This window comes from Pimephales promelas, chromosome 18, assembly GCF_988280905.1.
Source record: "Pimephales promelas chromosome 18, fPimPro1.hap1.1, whole genome shotgun sequence".
In the NCBI taxonomy this organism is placed as follows: domain Eukaryota; kingdom Metazoa; phylum Chordata; class Actinopteri; order Cypriniformes; family Leuciscidae; genus Pimephales; species Pimephales promelas.
This window is the reverse complement of record NC_142786.1, coordinates 20,344,638-20,367,823: the sequence shown is the minus strand read 5'-3', so window position 1 is coordinate 20,367,823 and position 23,186 is coordinate 20,344,638. Positions and strand designations below refer to the sequence as shown.

The following is a 23,186-nucleotide window of genomic DNA, read 5'->3' as shown; positions in this document are numbered from 1 at the left end:
CTCGTCTTCGGCGGCATTGCCTGGGTAAACTCGCTTGTGTCGGGTGTTTGTTTTTAATGTGCCATATCAGGTTTGTTGTGTTAAATGTAGACTTTTTCTTTCCACCTCTTGAGATCCCAAGTTTACATATCTCACAGTTTGCCATTTGGCAATGTTGTTTTCATCAACTTTATAATGTTAAGCATAAATATACTGATAAAGACACAGTCAGCAGTATTGACGGCAAAATAGACCACAGAATATTTCGTTCTGCATTGACAGGTTCAATATTTAAAAATTGATAATTATTTATTTATTTTTAAATTATATTTATATCAGAATGGATGGACTTTCAACCATCAACATTTCATTTATTAATATGTATTTGTGTACTAAATAACATATAAACATCTTTTCCTATTCTATTTTGCCTGGAAATGCTTCCAAAGCTTGTGTGTCGCGTGAAAAATAGGTGTCGGTTCTATTTCTAGCAAGCTCTAACCTACCTGTTAACATGGGAGCTGAAATAAAAACGGACACGCCACGCAGCTGAGATGCCGCCATACAGCCAGTGAGTCACAGGACCCTCTGTGCCACCGCAAAAAATACTGTGTTAAAAATATGTTAAAAATACTCAAAATATATATACATGTATATCCGAGTCCTGATCGGGAGGTTACATCCGATTCTGATCGAGTCTGAAACCACTTGATCGGGCCCAATTTCCGATCATGTGATCGGAACATCCCTAGCAACAACATACAAGACTTCGCAAGGAATGAATGAGTGTACATGGTTTCAATTTTAAATCTATCTATCTATCTATCTATCTATCTATCTATCTATCTATCTATCTATCTATCTATCTATCTATCTATCTATCTATCTATCTATCTATCTATCTATCTATCTATCTATCTATCTATCTATCTATCTATCTATATATCTATCTATCTATCTCTATAGAAAATTGACAAGCAAAGGGATCTCCCCAAGAGGTCAAGGTCAAGGGTGGGGTAATAAATACAGATGAGAAGGATGTTGAGCTTTATTTACCCTTTACCCGGTCATTTAAAGGGCATCAATAGAGTAATGTTGTTATAGTTGTACCTGTGTATTCCAGATGGAAGCCGGCTGCTGACACACTGATGTCTGACACAAAGTTCAGGTAGAGGTTGTTAGACGTGCTATTCAGGAGCTGAGGAATGGTGGTTCCTGATAAAGGAGAAACTGCGTTATGAATGTTGAAGATTAAGAAAAGCTGTGATTCTTTAGTTCGGCACAGTCAAAATCACACCAGCTGGGGTTGAAATAAAAAACAGATAAGGTGGATTACCAAGCAAAGACGTTTAGAGCATATGGAAGGGTGGCCTAAGACCACATAAGACTCTTATAAATGGGAACATCTTTAATGTTCATGCTGTGAAGAAAAGTTCTGGTACACCTGTTAACATTTGTCTTTTGACATGGAAACCTCCCTGTTTTAAATACTTCCTGCTGTACAGGTCAACTTCTGAGCTGCTGGAAACATCAACATTAACTGCTCCAGCAGCGCAGCCATAAAAACCTTCCCTGTCTCTGAAAGCAAGATAAAGTCGTTATTCCCAACAGGACACTCTGAAGCAATGTTTCCCATCCTCCAGGAATAGCACAGAAACACTGTTACAAAAACACTGTAAACCATGTCTTCATGACAAGAAGAGCATTGAGCCATCAGGTCTCCGCAATGACAAGCTGTTAGCATCAGTACACTTCCTCCGACCGCTCGGTTAACAAACAAATGAAGTGCTGAGTGTCGAGGTGCAGAACCCATTACACGTGCTGCCAGGCAGAGCAATTCATTAGCTATCCAAAAACAGCAGTGAGCCGGGAACTTGAGCCTCCTCCAAGTTTGCTGGCTTCAAAAATTTCAAACAATTTTTCAAGGTGTGACTCAATTAGTGATATCAAGTTCTGCTGAGCAATCTTCAATGTTTTTATATTTGAATTTATTTTCAGCTAAGATTAAAGCTTATTTTGTTTGGAAGGAGGCATCAAACCCCTCCTAATGTAATATGGCTGTAATATGAATTACACAAGCTTATAAAATGACACTAGTCAGCAATACTAGATTCTGAATGGTCAATCGTGGCTTTCAGCAGTGAGATATTTCTGAATGATGATCATTGCACGCAGCATAACCAACCTTATTCCTTACGGTTATTAAAAATGATCTACAGCAATGGTAATAGTGTCGAGTCTATATTATATTTCTTTTCCATATTTTCAAAACCCAAATTGGGGTTCGCAAAGAAATACAGCTTATAATTTAAAATAAAAAGTTTTTACCTGCATGGCATGTGACCATTGATTAAGTAAAAAACAAACAAACAAACAAACAAACGTAAAAATGCAAATGTGTTGTTAAAATATTCAAATATTACCTTAAAATTTCATGTGGTGACAGACAAAAAAAAGTAGACCTAAATATACAGTAAATACTGACGAGGGTCCTTAAAGTGAGAGATTTCAACTTCTAAAACAGGAAAAAGCATGTCGTTTTCCAGTAGTTAAGCTCTCACCTGAATAGCTGCCCAGTCTGGGTGCATTGTTGTCTGCGCCATCATAGAAATCCAGAGAATCCCAGTTATGTTCAGTGGCAAAACTCACAACTTGGATCTGATTAATAAAGAAAGTATATACATGAGCAAGAAATGGTAGTCTGTGTCTGTCTCTGTTTGTCTATCTGTGTCTGTCTGTCTGTGTCTGTCTATCTATCTGTGTCTGTCTGTCTTTCTGTATGTGTCTGTCTGTCTTTGTCTGTCTATCTATCTGTCTGTCTGTCTGTCTGTCTGTCTGTCTTTCTGCTGTCTGTTTATCTCTGTCTATCTGTGTGTCTGTCTGTGTCTGTCTGTGTGTCTGCCTGTCCGTGTCTGTCTGTCTGTCTGTCTGTCTGTCTATCTATCTGAAAAAAAATGTTTACATAAATATTGTGTCGGCTTTTCGATGCCGACCTTGGATTCAGGAAACAGTGATTAATTATTTTGCACGCACTCCACTCCAAACGCAGTCTTCAATTCAAAAGTTTTATTTCTAACACATTCCAAACCAAGTTAGCGAAGTGGTCAAAAAACTGTGTAAAACCACCCTTTCCAAAACCAAACATCTGTTCTTTCATGTCACTTTCATGTCACTTCCCCTTCCGCCCACACACAATAACATATCTCTCCTCCTAACCCGACAGGTGCCTGATAAATAAATAAATAAGTACATAAATACAAATATAAATATAAATATACCAAATAATAATAATAATAATAATAATAATATTAATAAACAAATACATGAATTATATTAAATAAACTCCAATGAAATACTTATAGAAAAACGGCTACAACAAATATTGATAATGAGAAATATTTCTTGAGCAGCAAACCATCATATTAGAATGATTTCTGAAAGATCATGTAATGATGCTGAAAATTCAGCTTTGCATCACAGAAAATAAATTACATTTTACAACATATTCACATAGAAAACAGTTATTTTCCATGCAAACGGGTTATAATGAACGTGATTTTTGGGGAATTGTTGTATTTGACATATTGCGACATATATCAACAAAATCACTACATTTGCAAAAAAACAAAAAAAAAAACAAACAAAAAAAAAAACAGGCAAGCTGAAGAAACTGACTGTCACTGAAGTTTGTAGAACTGTACTCCCCATCATTTCTAAATTAAACATTGCCTAATGCATAATTCATAAGACATTAAGAATTCCCTTTATTGTAGTTTTAAACTTTTCGATCACTGATGCTTCTTGTCTGAAACATTTAATTTGAGGAACTTCAAACAAGCTCCTCCACTCACTTGTATCCCAGCTCCCTCTGGAACAGATACCTTCCACACACAGTTGAGGTTGTTATCGTAGGGTTCCGGGTAACCCGGGGACAAAATGGTCCCCTTACGCATCGCCAGAATCCCTCCACAAGGCACTGTGAAGACGAATCAAAAGACAGGAAAGTGTGTTACAATAAGCATTTACTTCCAGTCCTGTGTAAATGGATGGAATTCATCAACCTTGGTAGAAAAGAGAAGCAACTTTTGATGAGTAATCAAAGCCAACGTGGCCATACATGATTACTCACGACTAGGCCTTGATGCTTTCCTGCCTTTAAAAATATACTTGCTTTTTTAAACTGGTACTGAGTAGGTGTTTCTATGATTCTGTAATCAGCATCCAACTAGGTTTTACATTTAGCTAAACTAAAATTATTTTTTTTTTAAATGGAATGAAAAATGCTACACAGATATTGTCTTAAAGGTAAAAGTTAATGTGATTATAAGATACAGAAGATATATGCACATCATTTCTCAGCCCACTTTTTAAAGAGGACCTATTTTGCCCTTTTACAAAGATTTTGTTTTTGGGCTCTACTAGAAATGAATGTTCAAAAAAACATTATTTCCCCCTGTTCTCCATTGTTGCGGCTCCTCTCTTCCCAGTCTGTCAGTAACGCTCTGTTTAGTTCCCGTCTCTATGAAGCCCCTCCTTCTGAAAAGCACACTGTGTTCTGATTGGTCGGCTGGACCAGTGTGTTGTGATTGGTCAAGTGCTTTGAGTGTGTTTGGGAAATGTCCCGCCCCTTACCATCAGTTTAACACACTACTAACTAAGTCAACCAGGCCCCGCCCCTTTATTCAGCGTATGAATTATTTAAATGAGGAATATTGTGACGTGTTCGTTCCCGGAAGAAAACTCAAGACTATAATGGAGAAGTTTCAGGAGTTCAGAAACACTGACACTGATATAGAGAATAACATTACACACTAAAGAAAGATGAAGATGTCAAAAAGCATAAAAAGCATTTAAAGGTAGAAGTGTCTGTCGATGTGGTGTGTATTGACCGTTTGGAATGACATAAAGATAGATAAATGACAGAATTTTTATTTTTGGCTGAACCGTTTCTTTAAGTTACGTTCTCCGTCCTGCATTTAAAAAGCACAAGGTAGCACAGAAAAATCTGGAAAGACTGTATAAGACTGCCCTCAAACCATATTCACTTTATAGCCCTTAATCCTGTAATTGTGGACAAATGTGGGCACAGAGGACTCAGGTGTGATCCTATTTTTTTTTTCTTTATTATATATGTTATATCATTGTCTTCTGGTGTTTTTTTTTTTATTTTGGGGGCATTTTGGAAATTATTTACTTCAAAAAGTACCATATTTTCTATGTAAATTATGCTTATTTTTATGTTTTATTTTAATTATTTTTGAACTACATTAAAATATCATTCCAATCAGTTCTTAGAGCTAAAACCTAAGGATGAAGTGACTTTGCTGTCACCTGTTGTCTTACTTTGGCTTATTTTAGAATGAATCACATAAATCACAGTTTTTCCCATTCATTTCTATGGGTGCCCATTTTTGACCCAAATACAAGATTAAGGAGTTTCTTTTTTTCACCCACTTAACATTGTAGAATTGAGTCAAAATAATTGTGTGTGTTCAGGAGGCAAACTTAGAAAAAGTAGCCAAGTCTTGTACCGCTCAGATCAAGGGAAGTATTTTTTTTTAAATAAATCAAAACTATTTTGCCCACATTTGTCCAGAATACAGTTTTAGGATTAGGCATTTTTCTCTTGTTTGCTGCAAGTCCTGTCAGCTATTGTCTCGAGCAGCGCTGGAAGCCACTGAGTGGATCTGTCAATAACAAAGCACAGGCTGCTATCTGACTCTGGCAGGGCAGAACTGTCTTTGTTATCCCATGCTTAGGTAAGATGCTATCTGTCAAGGACAAGCGGATAATCTAGAGGTCAAAGCCAATCACTTTGTTTAAACAGCTACGAGTGGGTAGGGACATCCTGATTGATGCAGAAAGAGAGCGGGATAGAGAGCGAGGAGAAACGGGGAGGCAGGGCTCAATATATCTGTGTCAGATTCTTCAATTATTAACCAAATTCACTTCCCTGGAATTTTGGGGTCATTCATTTTTAACCAGTGATATATAGAATTCAGCATGCGCTCAGGTGATCCTGAAATACCACAGATTTCTGACCTTTTACACAGAGATGAGCAGGGAGACAAAACAAGGTGTGAAACAATAAAGCAGAAGCAACATTACATTTTCATTTCATAACATTAAAGAAGCATCTCATATTTTGTCAGCGTTTGTAACATATAGGTCAGGGGTCGGCAAGTAAGGTTGGCATCGGGCGAACATAGTCAATGGATAATTTAAAGGGTGCGTATCATACTTTTAAATCATTAATTTTTACATATAAATCATACATTTGTGGTCTATGTAAAGCATAACTGCAATGCTTGGGTCTGAATTCCTCATTATTATAGCTCCACAGGCCCCTTTTCTACCCCTTTTCTGATGTGCGTTTGTGAGAGACCCATTTTGAAGCGGCCCCTTTAAATAAAAAGGAGATGTGTCACACCCCGCCTGCTCTCTAGGTCGCTGAGTTCACACTTGGTTCAACTCCACGCCGTTCGGCCATTCTTGTAGTTTGATTAGAGATATACGATTATATACCCCAAAGTTAAACAGTTGAGTTTTACCATTTTCGAATCCATGCAGCCGATTTTCTGATGTTTAGAAGAATATCAGTAACCAGACAGTTTCTGGTCCCATTGACTTCCATAGTAGGAAAACATATATAATATGGAAGTCAATGACACCAGAAACTGTCTGGTTACTGATATTCTTCTAAATATCAGAAAATTGGCTACATGGATTCGAAAACTGTTGAACTCTGGGGTACTTGTAAAATGAGCCTATTTTCAATATGTGTGTGTGTGTGTGTGTGTATATATATATATATATATATATATATATATTAGGGCTGTCAGTTTAACGCGTTAGTAACGGCGTTAACGCAAACCTATTTTAACGGCGTTAATTTTTTTAGCGCGCGATTAACGCTCTTTTTGTCCTCGCAAACTTTGTAGTTTTTTCACATACTTTTGAAACAGGACGCGGCATGCGCCCTGATCCATTTCGGCGTCTCGCGCTCATCATCCTCTCAAAGCCTGCTCGCAAGCCCAAACGTGTGTTTGCGGCGTGCCTGTTGTTTTGTTTCCGTTCTAGCTAGATCCGCTTGCGCTTTGGTCGAAGAAGCAACAAAACGTCCTCGCGCAGCGCAAGCCATTGAAATGAATGGGTTCAGAGCACAGCGCGAGAACGTTTTGTGCCGCACACACTCGTTTCGGCTTGCGAGCCGGCCAAATAGTAACGTTACGTTTTGAGTGGATGACGAGCGCGGGACGCCGAAATGGATGCCCTTAGAAGATTCTGAATGGAAAGTTTACTTTTAAAAAGTTGCCAAATTGTCCCATTGACAAGACCAAGTGATCTGTGTGTTTTGTCGTTGTGAACTGAGCTATCATCATGGCAGCACGTCCAGTCTGAAACACCACTTGATGCTTGATGATGGCCAACACACACATACACACACAGATGATGCGAATTCTCCACCCCCTCGTCAATATCAGGACCTCGTCAGTATTTCTTTCACCCTTTTATTGATAGACAGTGTTACATTGTGTGAGAGATTATTTATATATGTTAGTGTGAAATTGAACACTATTCCAATTTTATTTTCAATAATAATAATAACAATAAAAACATTTGCACTAAACAAGCCGATCCACTTTTCCATGTTGACAAGATCATTAAAATGAGAAAAAAATAATGTAACAAAAAGAAATCAAAAGACATTTAGAATAGATAAAAATATGCGATTAATCGCGAGTTAACTATGACATTAATGCGATTAATCGCGATTAAATATTTTAATCGTTTGCCAGCACTAATATATATATATATATATATATATATATTCAGCAGTCAGTCAAACCCAAATTTGGATAAAATATGGACAAACCCAAATGTTTTGTTAAAAAAATGCACAGTTGAAAGTGAAAGTTGAAGTTGGGTTAAAATTTTAAATTACATTTATAACCCAACATTTGGGTTTGTCTATATTTTCCATATATTGGGTTAAAACAACCCAGCATTGTTTAGAATGTATATACTAATATATACTGACTGCTAAACACACAGTTATTGCTATCAGCCTAAATATGACCGGAAACACATAATGGTCAAATGTGTAGTAGAAAGAGAGATTGACAGAGACACAATTAGGTAGCTTGTTGAAATCAGACCTCTTACTCTGCTAAACACCTCTCTAAAAGAGTAAACAGCTGAAGAGTGTCTGCTTGTATCATGATATTTGGTTTCACTGTGCTAACTCAAACACAATCTGCCTAATGAACTGTGCTCAAGTAAAAGTTACTCCCGGTCACATTCTGCACAGCTTTACTTCAGCTTGTGTTTTGCTATCATTCAGCTAACTATGCTTGGCCACACAACCTAACTGTGAAGACAAAAGGCCACATCGATTGTACTTACCGATGCAAGTGGGCAGTGTGTCGTTCCACTGAGCCAGAGCATCAGGGACGGTTTCACAGTGAATGGCAGAGGAGCCGTGGAGTGTGTAGCCCGGGTTACACTCGAACATCACTGATGCACCCACGGCGAAGTTGTTGCCAATGCGCTTGCCGAAGCGAGGCTCTGGAACAGAATTGCACTGCGTGGCGCTGGTCCTTGGTACAGCTGAGACAGAATCATACAAGAGACACTTAGAGAGTTTTACCTCACAAAGGAGTGTCTTTGTGTTTCTATTGGGGTGTAACGGTACACGTATTGCTATCAAACTATTCAGAGTTGTTTTAATCACTGCACGTGCTGAACTTTGTGTGCGCAACAATTTTCCCTCTAGGATGGGACGATATGGCTTATTGATATACTTTGATGTAGAATATCAGCTCAAATGGATAGTTCATCCGAATCAGATGTTGAACACACAGAGGAGGTTTGAGATGATATTCACTAATGATCGCGCGCGTGAGATCGACAATCGACTACTGTGGGCTTCGACCGAAAACAGGAAGCAAATAGAGGTACGTGAGCTGGCTGAATTAACATCATTTTTATTCATGTCTTTCACATCCATTGCAGTCAGGTTTAGAACATGCCCCATTGAAGTCAACAGGGTGAGAATTTTAAAAAGACGATAAAACGGGGTAGGCAACACCGATTTTTGTTGTTTTTGTCTGTACTGAAAGCACTCCAAATGTAAAAAAAAAAAAAAAAGAGCTCAATGTTAAAATTGACCGTAGTTCTCCTTTAAGCATTTCAAACTAAACCATAAACCTACATGGCTTGCCCTACTAACAGATGCATGTTGTTAAAGGGTTAGTTCACCCAAAAATGAAAATTAAGTCATTAATTACTCACCCCCATGCTGTACCAACCCCGTAAGGCCTTCGTTCGTCTTCGGAACACAAATGAAGATATTTTTGATTAAATTTGAGAGCTGCATAACTACAGTACCACATAGACTTCCGGGACTGGCTCTTGACGGCCTAGAAAGTCAATGAAGAAAATGTTTAAATATCCCATGTGACTACTGTGGCTCAACTATACGATTATCAAGCGACGAGAATACTTTTTGTGCGAAAAAAAACAAACAAAAATAACGACTTTATTCGACTTTTCCTTTTCTTCCTTGTTGGCCTGAAACGAGACTTCCATACGATTTCCACGACACATGCGCGAGAACTGAACTGAAGTAGTGTAAGGAGATCGCAATTCTCGCGCATGTGTCGTGGAAATCTAAGGAAGTCTCGTTTCAGGCCAACAAGGAAGAAAAGGAAAAGTCGAATAAAGTCGTTATTTTTGTTTGCTTTTTCGCACAAAAAGTATTCTCGTCGCTTGATAAACTTATAGTTGAGCCACTGTAGTCACATGGAATATTTAAACATTTTCTTCATTGACTTTCTGGGCCGTCAAGAGCCAGTTCCGGAAGTCTATGTGGTAGTTATGCAGCTCTCAAATTTAATCAAAAATATCTTCATTTGTGTTCCGAAGATGAACGAAGGTCTTACGGGGTTGGTACAGCATGTGGGTGAGTAATTAATGACTTAATTTTCATTTTTGGGTGAACTAACCCTTTAAATGCGTTTTCCTCATCTTACGGTTGTATCCTTACCTGTAAATGTTACATATTCAGGCAAGTGTTTCCATTCCAACGATTATCTTGACAGCAACCTAGTCTAAGTGTAACTTCGCAGCAACAATTCTAACCTATTTTAACCAACATATTGAATGAAAAAGTGTTTGCATTGTGTTTCAGCAATATTGACAGCTTTTTTTAAAGACATGATTTGTTCAGTAAACCAGCGTTTGAACCACAGAAAACATCCCGAACCGTGACTTCAATACCAAATTATCATTTTTTGTGTACCGTTACACCTCTAATGAAAAGGCCTTGGCTGTGGCAGCAATACTTGTTATCAAAAACAAACAAATGTGTATCTGTAAGAGAAAGACATGTATTCAATCTACACATATTTCTTTTAAAAAGGCTGAAACTGTAAAGTGGAACAAACACAACTTGAAAATGTCAGGCCTTGACCTGCTAACAAATTCTGGATTCTACCGGTCTCCTGCTTGTAAATATGTACAGTAGATAACATTGGGGATGTCTTGTTAAATGCCAATTTAAATAACAAATCAAACACATATAGAACCAGGCATATGAAATGAAAAGTGGAGAATATACTGATTCATCTGGAACAGACTAGGTTTTGAACTTGTTATTGATTCACAGAAGAGGAGTCAGTTTGATTGACTCCCAAAGTACCAAAATAAAGATGTGTGGGAGAAATGCTTTAGAACAAACTGTCATTTACATTTCAAGGCTCTTTGTAGATTTTAAAACAATGTGAAGCTACGTAAAGCTTTATACAAAGATTTGAAACATTTGCTGAGGTAAGGATGTCTTCCAACAGTGATGGCTGTTTCAATGGCCTTGTATTTTTGAATTCAAAATGAATTTCATTATGTATTTGATTACTGAAATAACCTTAATGTCTTATTAGATTTAATTTTTTTGTTTTTACTGACAAGTACATTTTAATGTACATGCAAGTATGAATTGCACACAAAATGCTGAATTAGACTTACTAAAAAAGGTTGGTGTTTAGCTTTCGCTACAACTGGAATGCTAATACATAATTACATAATGTTAAAAACATAATTCCTTTTGTGACAATAAATGTTATTTCTATAGAAAGATTTTTGTTTTACCCATTTTTAAAGTGCAGAATTTTTTTTCATATCCTGTTATTTGACTATAATTCTGAAAACAGGCATGCACTCGGGTTATTAATTATCATTAACTAAGACTAAAACTATTAAAAACATTTTATATTAATTGATATAAAGATGAATTAAAATAAACTGAAATAGTTTTTTTAAGTTGAAGCACTAAAATTATTAAATGGGATAAAATAAAAACTAAAACTAAAATTGAAATGAAAATAAATGATACCTAAATAGCAATATTTATAATAATAATAATAATAAAAGGACAAAAGCACAAAGACATTTCGAAAAAATTAAACAAAAGTTTATGATTGTGTGTTTTGAAAAATATATATCAAATACTGACTGTTATAGGAAGTAATAAAAATAGTCTGGATGCTGTATAACTACAATAAATATAAATATTTTTTCTCGATAGAGATGAAATCTGACCTTGGTATACAAAATGAAAGCCTTTGGCAGTTTCTGGTCCAACTGTAGTAAACTTGATAGTTATTTGATTTCCTGTACTCAAGGGCAACGACTCTCCTGGAAAACAGACACAGAGTAAATATTTTAAAATTGCACTTCGTACATATCTGTACACATCAAAAATCACAGAGCATCATTTTTCCTTCTTTTGGCTTTAGAGAAGTAGCCTATATCTGCAGAGGGGAAACATCTCTTTTTATTTTGAACTCCAATTCGCATGTTTAATGACAATAACACCTTCACCATTTACTACAAGATGCGCCAACACAAATTATGAGATAGTTTACTCCACCTCGTCACGTTTACACATGAGTGACAGCTAAAGTTTTGAGTCCTGAAAAGGACTTGTTTGAGCTTTACCTGAGTGAGACCCAGAGAGAGACGACAGCAGAGAGGACTGTTGCGTTGGTCCATCGTAAATGTCCACAACATCATTCAGTGACGTCTGGAACAGGACAAACTGTCCAAACAGAACTGAGGAGGAGAAAAAACAGGCAAAGTGTCAAATTTTTTTAAAAACATCGATATATTCTTGTAACTGACCAACAAAATATCCATTTTGTCGAGCACAGTCTTAAATGAAGACTTAAATAAACATTGTGAGAAAATGTTAGGCGGCAGTTCTTAAAGGGACAGGAGCCCATTAAACCTGCTGTTGTCATGTCTGTTATTAAGGTTAATCAAAGAACTAAAGAAAAGGAGAAAATCATCCACTACTCTTGGCTGAATAACATTAGCTTTAATAAGAATTAAATTATATTTAATTCACAATTTATGCAGTGAAGACTGAAGTGTTTGCTATTTCATTTCTGTATGTATCTTCTTAGGCCAACATAAAAACCCGAAAACACTGTTTGCAAGGTTACATGTGTCAAATACAATGAAAACAATAATGTTTTGTGCATTATGACTGGGCAAGAGGAAATCTGAACCTGTCTGACTGGGCCAAGAGAAAAAATTGAGCCCTGATATAAATGTGGCATTTATTATAATGGGTCAATTTCCTTTGTCATATTTTTTAAAAGCTTAATAAATGTTAAAATTGATAGCTTTTAATTATACCGTAACGCCGAGAGGCTTTAAATCAATTTCATAGAGACATCAGTAGCAGTAATGGTGTCATCAGCCTTCTTTCAAAAAAAAAGATACCATTAAACAAATATCTAATGAATAACTTAGAAACTGCTGAAAATTTAACTAAAATTATCATGAAAAAAATCTATATAAAAAAACAAAAAAAAACTTGTAGATTCACTTGTAGCATTTAAAATGATTTATTGTTTTATTTTACATTTATTAAGGCAAAATTTGTTTATTTTTTATTTTTATCATTGACATTATCTGTATTATCCTACAAGCAGCGAATGTGTCATGAAATGTTTTCTGCCTGTATTACTCATTCACTTCACACACATTTAGAAGCCACTATACTGTAAGTACTTGAACATGTGAATACATTACTCAGAATCATGTTTCTTCAACGAATCAACGAGCTCTCGGAGGTGTATTTCAAACATCGAGTGCCTCCACCGGCCTCATTTGTTTCAGTTTAATCTGCTGTCCAATGCTTTGATGTTTCCACAATTAGGAGAAAGTCATTAGTATGCAACTCATCAACATTGCATCAAATCCCTACCCTATATCCTAAAGATTATAGAAGATTAAACAAAACATTGTACAGCGAACAAAACTTAGGGAAAAAGTAGTATTCTACAGGCTATTGGCATCTCTCTTTTGCTGCCCTGGTGAAATTAATTAAAGAAGCCAAGCATCAAAACGCAGTCTCAGGAGTGGATGAAATTCGCCCTGGTCTGTAAAGTCATGATATAAATGGACAGACAGAAGGAAATGCCTCCATTATTCTGCTGGAAGGGCTCGACTACATCCTTAACCATGTCTTTGAATTCTGGCAGAGATTCAGTGATTCAGCAGGGCTGTAGATCGATGGAGAGGTTCATGTGCTCAGCATAGCCACTGCGTGATTAAACCGTTCTCTGCTCGGAAATACAAGCGTGTAATCAAACTCTTGCAGAATCCAATTTTGAAAAAATGATTTATTTGTCATTTGAGGTAAACAAAGAGCTTGATTACCTGGACCTGATTGGCTTTATTGGCATTGCATGCGGCGGCACCTGCTGCAAAGTTCTGGACAACAAATGACATTTTCACCACTTGGATTCCACTGAATCACAGACTGAAATAATTGAAATAATTTACTGCACTTCTATGTTTGTCATTTATTAATGACTTTCATCGGCTCATTAAGGCAAAAACCAAGACGAAAACTAGTACAAAAGTACAAAACATTTCAACATGCTCAGTGAAAAACAGTAAATCAAATGCCAAAAAGGTTCTTAATGTGTTTTTTTTGTCTTTTTACTGATAAAGTATTTCTATAAGCTGTTTATTTTATTTTATTTTTTTAGTTCATTCACAATACCTCTTCAAGCTTTACAATAATACAGTTTTAAGGTACAGACTAGATTGGGTACAGTGAAATGGGTCTCCCAAAGAAGCACCAAAAGCTTTTAAGTAGGAGCCCATAGTTCTTCATTCTTGAATAGATAGGTACTGACAAGATACAAAGAGACACAATAAAAAAAACACACACACAAAAAAAATACCATATGTTACAACAACATACTCACTCATACAAACATACACGTACATCCCAGTAATCCATGAAAACAGTTTTGAATAATTAGATATAGGTTAAGAGGAAATGATGTTTTAATTGTCTTTTGAAGTTGGAGATAGATGGCAACATCTTAATACCATCATCAACCTTGTTCCAGATTTGCGGACCCCTACAAACAACACTCTGGTGCGCACATGTCTGTGATATTTTCCAAAAATGAGTGGTTTGATTCTTGTTTGGTATGTATGCTGGGGGCTGGAGATAGGAACAAGGTTACTCAGTCTAGGGTTCAGGCTATTTACAATTTGAAACATTAAACAAGCATTATGATATTCATTTAGTTCAGCTAGTCTTAATAAATTAAAGCGATAGAATAGAGGGTGAGTCGGGAAATTTATCTCTGACCAGGACAACGCCCGTATGGCTTTCTTTTCCAAAGATTCGAGTTTTTTAAGATGACTTGTAAAGGTGTTGCACCATATCACATTAATAATTGAGATGTGGTTCAAATAAAGTTTTATACAACATCATAAGGGCAGACAGAGGAAGAAAATGTCTGATCTTATAAAACAAGCCAACATACTTTGATAATTTATTTACAAGGTAGTCAATATGACATTTAAAACCAAGAGAGTCATCAATGAGGACCCCCAGAAATTTAGTTGAGTACACACTTTTTATCACCTGCCCATTAATTTTAATCAGGCAGAGAGAAGTATTTCTTAAAATAGGCAATTTTTTGTTCGAATTAAATAAAATGAAATTTGTTTTGCTGATATTTAATGACAGTTTGTTGCATTTAAACCAGGAGTCAACTTTACTCTTAACTTTACTCTTTACTCTCAACTTTACTCTTTACTCTTAAGTTAACTCTGAGTTTACTATGTCTTGTAGCATATGAAGGTTCCTGTGTGATGTAAATAAATTTGTGTCATCAGCAAAGATTATTTTATGAAATATTTCAGAGGAATTTATAAAACCATTTATATATAGAATGAATAAGAGTGTCCCCAAGATTGAACCCTGGGGGACCACATCGATTCATAATATCTAAAAAAATAAAATTAAAATAAAATAAAAAAAATCCTAAACTAAATCCATAAAATTATCTATGTATGAGGTTCCTAACGGAACCCTTTAAAGTTCTCTTTAGAACTAGGGATGCTCCGACACGAACATTTGGCAGACGTGATAACTGATAATATATTTCATTTGAAAGCTGATAACCGATGCATTGGCCGATAAATCTAAATCCACATTTTTATATAATTTTTGAGAGCCTGATTTAAAAAAAAACAAAACAAAAAAAAAACTCTCACCATTAAATCCACGTCCCAAGCACACAATTATAAAATTATGTTCTAACCATAATTATTTGAAGCCTATAGGACAGACTTTCTTTTCTTTTTTTGTAGTGATTCCAATCATATGTCAAGCAATGCAAAAGCCATCATGTTGAACAGTGTGCATCTGAAGTGTCTCAGCTGAAGGAAATAATATTTATTTAAGAATTTATTTCTCAACATTTAAAAATGAACATATATCGGTCGATACTGATATGGTGGCTGATATATCATGCATTCCTATTTAGACATTTTTTTTCAAAAGGCCAATTCACACTTCAACAACCAACACCGACAGTCACGACTACAGTAAGTAACTTCTCAGACATTCCAAGACCCGACAAATGACAAACATATTCAATCTGCATAAACAAACTAGCGTTGTGTTGTGGCCTCACGTCGGCAGCGTCTCGGTCAAAAAGCTGTGGTTGAACACACCAAAGGCACTAGTGTCGGCTAACATGTAGGTTCTGTTCTAGTGCCGAAGTTGTGGAACACACTGCAAAAACCAGGCTGGCTGACGCTCAACGACTATTATGGTTGTGTTCGGGCCTTCATAGGGAACCATAGATAGATGACTAGCCTATGTAGGACGTAGGCAGCCTTCAACATTTGGAGCCCAGCTATAGTGTGAATTGTGGGCAGTTATGAAATTAGACCGTTATTGAAAGTGGCTGCAAACTCTGGTAAATGAATCATGGCTCATCAAGTCTGTCGCCAGCTAACGTGCGGGGAGTAGACGTGTCCCCTATGCCTTTGATAAGAACAATAGAAGGGAAGATAGTGGCGGTCCTCAATCCATTATTCTTGAGTTTCCCATCTCCAAGGCTTTAGCGATGCCAAGGCAATTACCACTTCATGTCAGAAAACAATCTTGGCCGCTAAGGTTTTGCTCGCATGCACCAAACAAAATGGGGCAATGAGAGAAAACAAATCAATTTGGAAGGGGGAAAAAGGATATTGTGCCAGTTTACAGTTTAGTTATTCATTTATTTTAGAATGTGAATCTCAACAAAAGACGCATGCGTTTATGCACCTATTAATAATGTAGAAAGCTTAAGTAGCACATGTTGTAATCATACTCGACCCATTATAATGTCACTAATGCATTGCTTTGTTTCTCAGGGTAAGTTTTAAAGATGAAGACAGGGTGACGTCCTCGTCAAGGACTACTTTTGTAAAGTGAAGTTGAGAGAAAGAGGGCTTCAATGTAGACTAAATGTATTGATGTAATATAACATCAAAATGGAATGTCAAACGTATCAAAATGCACTGAAACAGCAGAACTCAAAATAAGTATAATAAAATGCACGTCAAGTGTAGTAGAATGTGTTTGAGAACTACAAGGTTGTATTTTAGTAGTAGTGCAGCTCAAAGTAAGTATTATTAATGTGTTTCAGATGTCAGACCTTACAAAATGACATGCTTCAGAGATATAAACTTGATGCAGTTAGGACACTAATTCAATATCATTTAAATGTGCATATCCAGAAGGAAATCCAGACTGCTTTGACAGACGACTGAGAAGGTTGGTTCATGAGTCAGAGTTTAGTCATTCCTGACACACACACTGTAGCTCATCCTCAGCTTCTTGATGCCATACACACTTTCCTTTTGCTTTCCCGTAGCCCTTTTATGAGAAGTATCAATTGAAGCTGGATGTGTGCATGACATGAGCAGAGCTTGGACTGAAGCAGAGATCAGTGCATCCCTGTGACACGACAGGATATATATATATATATATGAAGAGTTCAGATGCAAAAGCTTCTAAATGCCATTTGAAATTTTATTCTTTAATGATGATTTTTTATCAAACTTGTAAGTTCAGTAATTTCACTTAAATAACAATTAATAGGTAATTATCATTGCCATTTAAGTGAAATCACTGAACTTAAATATACAAGCTTGATAAAAATGATCATTCTAGAAGAAAATTTCAAATGCCACTTAGAGGCTTTTGCATCTGAACTCTTCATATATATATATATATATATATATATATATATATATATTAGGGCTGTGAAACAGTATAATTATTTTGTATATACTGTATACTGTATAAATACACACATGCTTGTATATATTTAAGAAATATTTCATGTATATACTGTAAATAGATTTATATATAATTTATATTATATATAAATATAAATATTTTATATATAAATAATATAAATTATATATATATATATATATATATATATTGATTCAGATTAAAAGAGAGAATGCACAAATCAATATTCACAGCTCTGATGGTTCACACACTCTTCCAGCTGTCCTCTCACAAATGGAATACTAATTGGGCAGATTTCTATTTATAGTATTGGTACTTTCCACTAATAGGCTACACTTCGTGTCCCATCGCTCACTTTCAAACCATTAGATGCAAAAATCCCATTTTGTGTTGTGAAACTGTTAGATAGCACAACCTTTAAAAAGCCTTGGGTCAGTAAGATTTTCACAAAAAACCTTTATCGCAAATAAAAACTGAAACTTTAATTTCATCTAAGAATATCATGCAGCACAACTGTGTTCAATAGTTAAACAGAAATGCAGCAAATCATTTTACAATGATTTCTGAAGGATCATGTGACACTGAAGACTGGAGTAATGATGCTGAAAAGTCAGCTTTGATCACAGGAAAAAAATGTATCAAATTGATTCATGTTTCATTCCTATTTTGCACTCGCACAAAGCAGACTTTTCCCTCCACAGATGCACGTTGGTAAACTAGGAAATGAACTTGCGCTCCCTGAGCGGTTCAGCGCAAAAAGGAGGCGTGTTCCGGCACAAACATTCCCTAGTGCTATTCTGCAGTTCCAGAAAACAATTCCGCCACTGACCAGAAAAAAAAAAAAAAAAAAAAAACTAGTGTAAAGTCAGTGGTGCGTTGTGCGTTGTTCATGCTATTTTTAGTGCGCACGCTTGGCCATAATGTAGCGGTGCACAACGCGAATACACTTTGATTCTCTCATCTACACAGATGCAGCAGTTTTTATTGCTGCTCTTGAAGGGTATGTTTGATGACGCTCTGATTGGTTTATTTCACGTTACACCCAAACCACACCTATGAATAATGAAGCTATTTCAGACCAACCCCTTTTAAACTCTCAGGCGCAAGAGTCATTTATCCCGCCGATTTAATAGCATTACCGCCCAAGACCCGTCCACAAAGTTTGCGCTTGATACTTGCGTTTCAGATCGTTAAAATAGGTCCCTATGTACAGTTTTTCAACCTTCATAATATATTTCCAGGACCCTTGTGATGGTACATCAACTTACAATAGGTTAAATGACACGTCTGCCATAGCCTGATTTGGTCTGTACGCTTTTACTTGCACTGTAACTTCGGGTTTCGGGTAGTCACCGGAGCACAAAAAGAAATAACGTTACAAAATTTGACTGCTTTACGGCATACGTCACTTCCCCCACCAGTTCCTCAAATTTTCTGTGGCCATTGTTGATTCCAAAGCCAGTGCTAGATAAACAGCAAGTGTGTGTACGACAGTAGGCTGCGGTATTCTAAATTATTTACAACAGTGGTAACGGACAATTCCGCTTCCAACCTGTAGGGCAACGGCAGAGGAAAAGTTACTTGGTGTTGCTTTAAGCACATAAGGCAATTTGAGTTTCCAGGGTTTTTGATTAGGATATAGGCTTTTGAGTTTTTCTAGCCATACATGCAGACAATCGTGTCCGTCTTGAGCCAAGGATCACAGTGGTGTAAAAACCTTGATTCTAAGTCAAACAGTCTGAATTATGAGGAATTTAGTACTCTTGGTTGCTGTAGCGCCACCTATGGGCCAATCAGGGTCATATTCTGATAGGGTTTCAGCACTTTGTGCTTGAACCTCTAATTAACATTTAAGGGTTTCAGGCTCTATTTTGTACCCTATTCACAGAAAGTGCCTTTTTTACAATGTCTTCATGCACTCATTTAAGGCTGAAGCATGTTTGTATATTATGAAAATAAGTATGACAAGCATCACTCATATGCAGATAGTTTTCATCACGCTACGCTCTCAGAGAGGCCTTGGTTTTAATTCACAGTTTCTTTCTCCACTGCAGAAGATTGGCGTTTTCCATACATCCTCACACGCTTAACACACTCTGACAGATGCTTACCGGCTGCTATGGAAATGAGGCCTGTGATTAATTCACACCTTTTCCCTCTTTTCTCATGACTTACACAATTCAGGAATAAAAAAATAGCTTTGTGGTTCCCTGTCTCTCCATCTCTGGAGCTGGACTTGATCACCAATTCAATTTGCTCTTTGAAAGAAACAGAAGTGAATGGGGAGAGAACACACCTTTCCTTCTCCCTGTGACAACTCAGGTGGAGAGAGCCATGATTTCAATTTACTCTCATTAGCATAATCTGCAAAGCCCACTGGGATACCGGTTCTGCAGTGTTCTTGCAGTTAGAGCACAGTAAAAATATCCCTTGATAGAAACACCCTGTTGTGCTGAAAGAAAAGCAACAGCAAAATACCTTAAAAGCAACTCTAATTAATATTTATACCAATGCTGAGGTTTGAACTCACATATAAAACTAAAAACTAAAACATGACTTTCCGTCTTCTGTGGAACACAAAAGGCGATATATTGAATAACACCTCAGTGTACAATGAAAGTCAGTGGGTCTAAAATGACCCGACCATCAGTGAAGTTTAGTATTGAACCAGTATGGTTTATTTTGTTTTGTTTTTTTGTGTGTGAGTGTGTGTTTTAGGGTTGCCAAAGTTTTTGTTTTAAAATAAACCAAACTGGTTTGGTATATACCATATACACGCATATATGTTTAAACAATTAACTAAGTTATAAGGAAAAAAAGAAAATGAAAGAAATAAAACTAAAAAAAAAAAAACAGCTGTTGTTGTTGCGTCATTCTTGCATCAAAATGGCGATATTTTTCAGATGTGTTTTCTTAGAAAGGCAAACACTGCTTTACCAGACAGCTGACAACACACACACACACACACACCTGAGTGTGTTCAGTATGCTGTCCAAGCCTCTCCATGTCTTTGTTCTCTTATTAGACTCTCTCTTTATATGAACTCAGAGGACAGAGGTCACTCACACACAGATTCACACCCCAGAGTCATCTTCTTGTTCGGGGCGAGATGGCAGAGGTCTCTGCTCAGATTCCTAGCACACCTGTCTGGATTTGCAGGCATGGGCTGGACATCCACCTCACACATCAATGCCCGTCCCATAGGGACAGAGATGCTAGTACACAATCTGCCAGGATCTCTTTGAGGTGGGAGATTCCTCGGGGCTCATCAGATGAGCAGGTGAAAAGCTAGCGGGGATGAGACTCGCTCACACGCACAACCTTCACTGTAGATTGACAAATGAGCAGAAACCTTCAAACCAAAAACTACATTCTTCCAGCCATCTGCATACAGCATTGCCACAAAGGTTCAGGGTTTGTTCTTTTTCACTTGAAATATAATCCAGTAAACATGACCCAAAAGCCATTTTCCCTCCAAATGAATAATTGATAGATAACATGTATGAACCCTGCGCATATCAAAATCAAGTTGGCCCCAGGTGCAATATCCACAAAAAAAACAACATATTCAGACAGGAATGAAAATACAGCGAAAAAAAGCATGGCCATCTGTGCATGTGTTATCAGCGAAGGATGTTCTGCAGTGTTTGTGTGTGGAGGACAGATAGCAGCGTTCAGCATCACCACATGGTGGGGACAGAGGAATCAACACATGCTGCATGCAGAAAACACAGCGAGAAGCTCCAAAAGCCTGTTTATGTCTAAACACAGACATTGCAGTTTAGGTGAAAATATTGTTATTTTTCTCATTGCATTAATTGAGTAATTGAATTAAGTAAGCTAATGTTGTGTGGTTAAGTGTTAACCCTCAGAGAGTGAATCGAGCCTTTTTAGATTTACTATATATGGGATAAAAACAACAACAGCTGTCCGATCTCTAAAATGTTTGCCAGGAAAATAAAGTATTTAAACTTGCACATGTTTAGACTATTTCCATGCAAAACTACAACAGTGATGGTTCGTCCCAATTCGCGTACTTTTGCACTATTGACGTTTTGTAGTATGAATAGTGTGAGTAGTGTAGTGTGTTCACACACCGAAAACTCCAAATAGAAAAACTTAAATACCCGGATGATGCACATAATTAACTGAAAAAACAAAGTGTGGAATGTTAGAGATGTCAAGCACTCAACCTTAGTCATCTAACCTTATAAAATTGATACACTGCACAGATGAGTGCACAAGCACTCTTTTTAATAACTTTTTAATTTAAGACCAGGTTTTTGTTGGTCAATGGTTCAGTCTAGAGCTCAGTGGCTCAGTTGCCTCAAAAAAGCATTGCGCCAGCAATGCACCTAAACAGACAGAGTCCCGTCGGAGACTACGGTCCGAGTCCCGCCGGAGATACGGTCCGAGTCCCACTCGGAGACTATGGTTCGAGTCCTGCTGGAGACTACGGTTCGAGTGAGTCCCACTCGGAGACTACAGTTCGAGTCCCGCTCAGAGACTACGGTTCGAGTAAGTCCCACTCGGAGACTACGGTCCGAGTCCCGCTCGAAGACTATAGTGACTGCGGTCCGAGTCCAGCCGGAGACTTTGGTTCGAGTAAGTCCCACTCGGAGACTTTGGTTCGAGTGAGTCCCGCTCGGAGACTTTGGTTCGAGTAAGTCCCACTCGGAGACTACGGTCCGAGTCCCGCTCGAAGACTATAGTGACTGCGGTCCGAGTCCAGCCGGAGACTTTGGTTCGAGTAAGTCCCACTCGGAGACTTTGGTTCGAGTGAGTCCCGCTCGGAGACTTTGGTTCGAGTAAGTCCCACTCGGAGACTACGGTCCGAGTCCCGCTCGAAGACTATAGTGACTGCGGTCCGAGTCCAGCCGGAGACTTTGGTTCGAGTGAGTCCCGCTCGGAGACTACGGTTCGAGTCCCGCTCAAAGACTACGGTTCGAGTCCCGCCGGAGACTACAGTCCGAGTCCCGCTCGGAGACTACGGTCCAAGTCCCGCCGGAGACTACGGTCCGAGTCCTGCTGGAGACTACGGTTCGAGTGAGTACCACTCGGAGACTACAGTTCGAGTCCCGCTCAGAGACAACGGTTCGAGTCTCGCTCAGAGATTACGGTTCGAGTAAGTCTCACTTGGAGACTACGGTCCGAGTCCCGCCGGAGACTACGGTCCGAGTTCCGCTCGGAGACTACGGTCCGAGTCCCGCTCGGAGACTACGGTCCGAGTCCCGCTCGGAGACTACGGTCCGAGTCCCGCTCGGAGACTACGGTCCGAGTCCTGCCGGAGACTATGGCCCGAGTTCCGCTCCGAGACAGTCTGAGTCCCGTTTGGAGACTACGGTCCGAGTCCCGCAGGAGACTACAGTACGAGTAGCGCTTGGAGACTACTAGGGATGGGTATCGTTAAGGTTTTATCGGTATTACTACTCTTACCGATACCGCTTATCGATCCGGTACTTTAACGGTATTCTTATCGGTTCTTTTTGGTGTTTTTTATTATTTTTTTTTTTTTTAAGAATTAAGAACATAATTAAACTTTATATTTTGAAATGTAAAATATAAAAAGCAAAAC

At 37.7% G+C, this 23,186-nt stretch overlaps 1 protein-coding gene across 6 annotated transcripts in view; it reads right to left on the bottom strand.

The window, feature by feature from the left end:
- Positions 1-23,186, bottom strand: part of csmd3b (CUB and Sushi multiple domains 3b) — a 636,199-nt gene that overhangs the window by 171,727 nt on the left and 441,286 nt on the right. For all 6 annotated transcript variants that reach the window (XM_089123029.1, XM_089123027.1, XM_089123028.1 and 3 more), the window contains 6 exons: positions 11,977-12,090; positions 11,578-11,673; positions 8,386-8,589; positions 3,831-3,955; positions 2,541-2,637; positions 1,090-1,194 (listed from right to left, as the gene is read on the bottom strand). In XM_089123029.1, coding sequence (XP_088979155.1) covers positions 1,090-1,194; positions 2,541-2,637; positions 3,831-3,955; positions 8,386-8,589; positions 11,578-11,673; positions 11,977-12,090 — 741 coding nt within the window. The remainder of the gene's footprint in view (positions 1-1,089; positions 1,195-2,540; positions 2,638-3,830; positions 3,956-8,385; positions 8,590-11,577; positions 11,674-11,976; positions 12,091-23,186) is intronic.